Below are 2,292 nucleotides of genomic sequence, written 5' to 3'. Positions count from 1 at the left end.
CCTAACCCCTTGGCCAGCCCCTGTGAGAGTCTATCTTTCCTTCCTGATACGTGGGATTGCTTTGGTCTTAAGTGGCCCTGTAATGGCCCAGATTGGCAGCCCCCGCTGGTGCCTGGCCAGCCACATGCTGCTTCGTCTACAGTTCCCCAGCAGCACGGAGAGAAGCGCTCTCGGCCAACTGGACATTGACGAAATGAGTCATCTTTTTAAAAAAATAAAACGGAGGAGGCTTACAATCAGAGACCCAAGTTATCTTTACGTGGAGGAGGATTTGCTTTCCATGAATACGGGCAGGATTTAAAAAACCTGGGAATCTGGGCTGAAGTTTCAGAGGAACAAGGAGAGGGAGTTTTAATTGAAAGGTCCTAAAGAGCTCGGAGCTGCGGTGGCTCAAGTGGTTAAGATGCTGAACTGCAGGCTGTGGAAGGTGGGTAGTTCAGCAGCTGGAGACCCGAGTGTGCCGCATGACGGAGTGAGCTCCTGTCTCTGGTTCCAGCTCTTGCCAACCTAGTGGTTCGAAAGCAAGAAATTGCAAGTAGATAAATAGGTACCACTTCGGTGGGAAAAAGGTAACAGCGTTCTGTGCGCCTTGGTGTTTAGTCATGCCAGCCACATGACCACGGGAACATCTTCGGACAGCGCTGGCTCTTCAGCTTTGAAATGGAGATGAGCACCGCAACCCTAGAGTCGGATTCGACTGGCTTTCGAGCAAGGGAACCTTGACCTTTACTAAAGAGCTCAGTCGCGTTTGCCTTCCTTTCCTTTGGCTGGAGCCAGCCTAGTGGAGAGGTCAGAGGGACAGCCTGGGGTGGGGGGAAATTGGGTTCCAACCTTCCCTCTGTCCCGGGAGCTCACTGGGTGACCTCGGTCCAGTCATTAACACACACACACCCCAGCCTAGCCTGCCTCACCGGGCTGTGGTTGAGAAGGTTAAACGGTGGAGGGAAGGAGGCCGTTGCAAGTTGCTTTGGATCTCCACGGGAGGAACAAAGGGGGGGTATGGATGACCCAACAAATAAACCACGGCTGGCACTCAATCTGTACACATCCCGCTGGGTGTTAGACTGAAGCAGCTCCACACGAGCACAGGCGCAAGAGACCAGCCACCCCTTCCTGATGCTGCTGAGGTCTGAGCGCAAAGGCGACCGTGGCTCCCTGGAGAGGCGATCTGGACCGAGTGAGGAGACACGACACAAGTGTGGTCCGTTTCTGTGGCTCCAGTGGATGTTTATCGATTGAAATATAAAAGCATAAAGGAGATGCAGCTTTATGTAGTAACTCTGAACAGGAAGCGAACAAGAAATGATGTGGCACTCCGTGGCCAGTCTGCCCCCGGCAGTGGTCTTCTTCAGCCCAACGGTTCTGAACCTGCTGCCGCCGCCGCCGGCATCCTTCCTCCTGCCAGGTCAGACTCATGAGCCCCTCGAGGACAGCCGTACCGTTTTGCCTGCTTTCTGGAAAGACATGCGACAGGTGTGCACACATCTCTGGAGAGCCTGATGCACCCGTCGCCTCCCTGTGCACAGATGCGGAGGAGCAGGAGCAGAGCACAGTGAGGCATGGCCACGGACCAGTGGAGGCCACCACTTCGGCCAGGTCTCTCTTCCACGGAGGTGCGCCTCCTGGGGCCTCGACTGAGTTTCCTGCCCCCAGCTCTTGTGCTGAGTGGCCCATGGCCCCCTGGCGTGGGTGAGGCCATCTCTGGCTCCTCCTCTTCCTGCCGCCTGTGGGGTCATGGGCCTTCCCGCTCAGGAGATCCCACACTGCCCTCTGAGGGCTATTAAAGGCTGGTCCTGGACCACAGCTCTGCACTACATGACCAGAACGATGCCTCATGTGGATCGTGAACACGTGAATCTGCCTTCGACTGAATCAGACCCCTTCCCCCCCCTGGGTCCATCAGAGTCCGTATCGTCTCCTCCAGGGTCTCAGGCAGAGAAAGGCCTTTCACCTCACCTCCTGCCAGGTCCTTTTAGCGGGAGGTGCCTCTGGGGATTGATCCTGGGACCTCCTGCATGCCAAGCAGATGCTCTACCACTGAGCCACGGCCCCGCCTTCCACGCTGTGGCAGCACACACCCTCTTTCCTTTGTAGGAGGCACGTGTGTATGTCAAGAGGCCTCACAGTAACCCAAATAGGATGGGGAGAGAATCCCTGTTTATCCAGGCAAGCTCTCCGCTGCTCACTGGGAGGCTTCTGAATTATCAGCTCCAGAGACGTTTCTCCGCCTGTGCTGTGGGAAGGAGCATTTGTTCCTGAGGTGGGACGAGAGACAGGCCGCTTGCGAGGACT

The 2,292-nt window shown here is 56.2% G+C and overlaps 1 protein-coding gene across 1 annotated transcript in view; it reads left to right on the top strand.

Annotated features, from left to right (window-relative positions):
- Positions 1-2,292, top strand: part of LOC107107514 (paired box protein Pax-2a-like) — a gene marked incomplete at its 5' end in the record, with an annotated part of 81,004 nt that overhangs the window by 57,214 nt on the left and 21,498 nt on the right. Inside the window, one exon of the mRNA XM_015407824.1 lies at positions 2,193-2,218. Within this exon, the coding sequence (XP_015263310.1) occupies positions 2,193-2,218 (26 nt within the window). The remainder of the gene's footprint in view (positions 1-2,192; positions 2,219-2,292) is intronic.

Source organism: Gekko japonicus, unplaced genomic scaffold (assembly GCF_001447785.1).
Source record: "Gekko japonicus isolate JY-2015 unplaced genomic scaffold, Gekko_japonicus_V1.1 scaffold3125, whole genome shotgun sequence".
Lineage (NCBI taxonomy): Eukaryota > Metazoa > Chordata > Lepidosauria > Squamata > Gekkonidae > Gekko > Gekko japonicus.
Note: the sequence above shows the minus strand (reverse complement) of the source record. Positions and strands in the feature narration are given on the sequence as shown.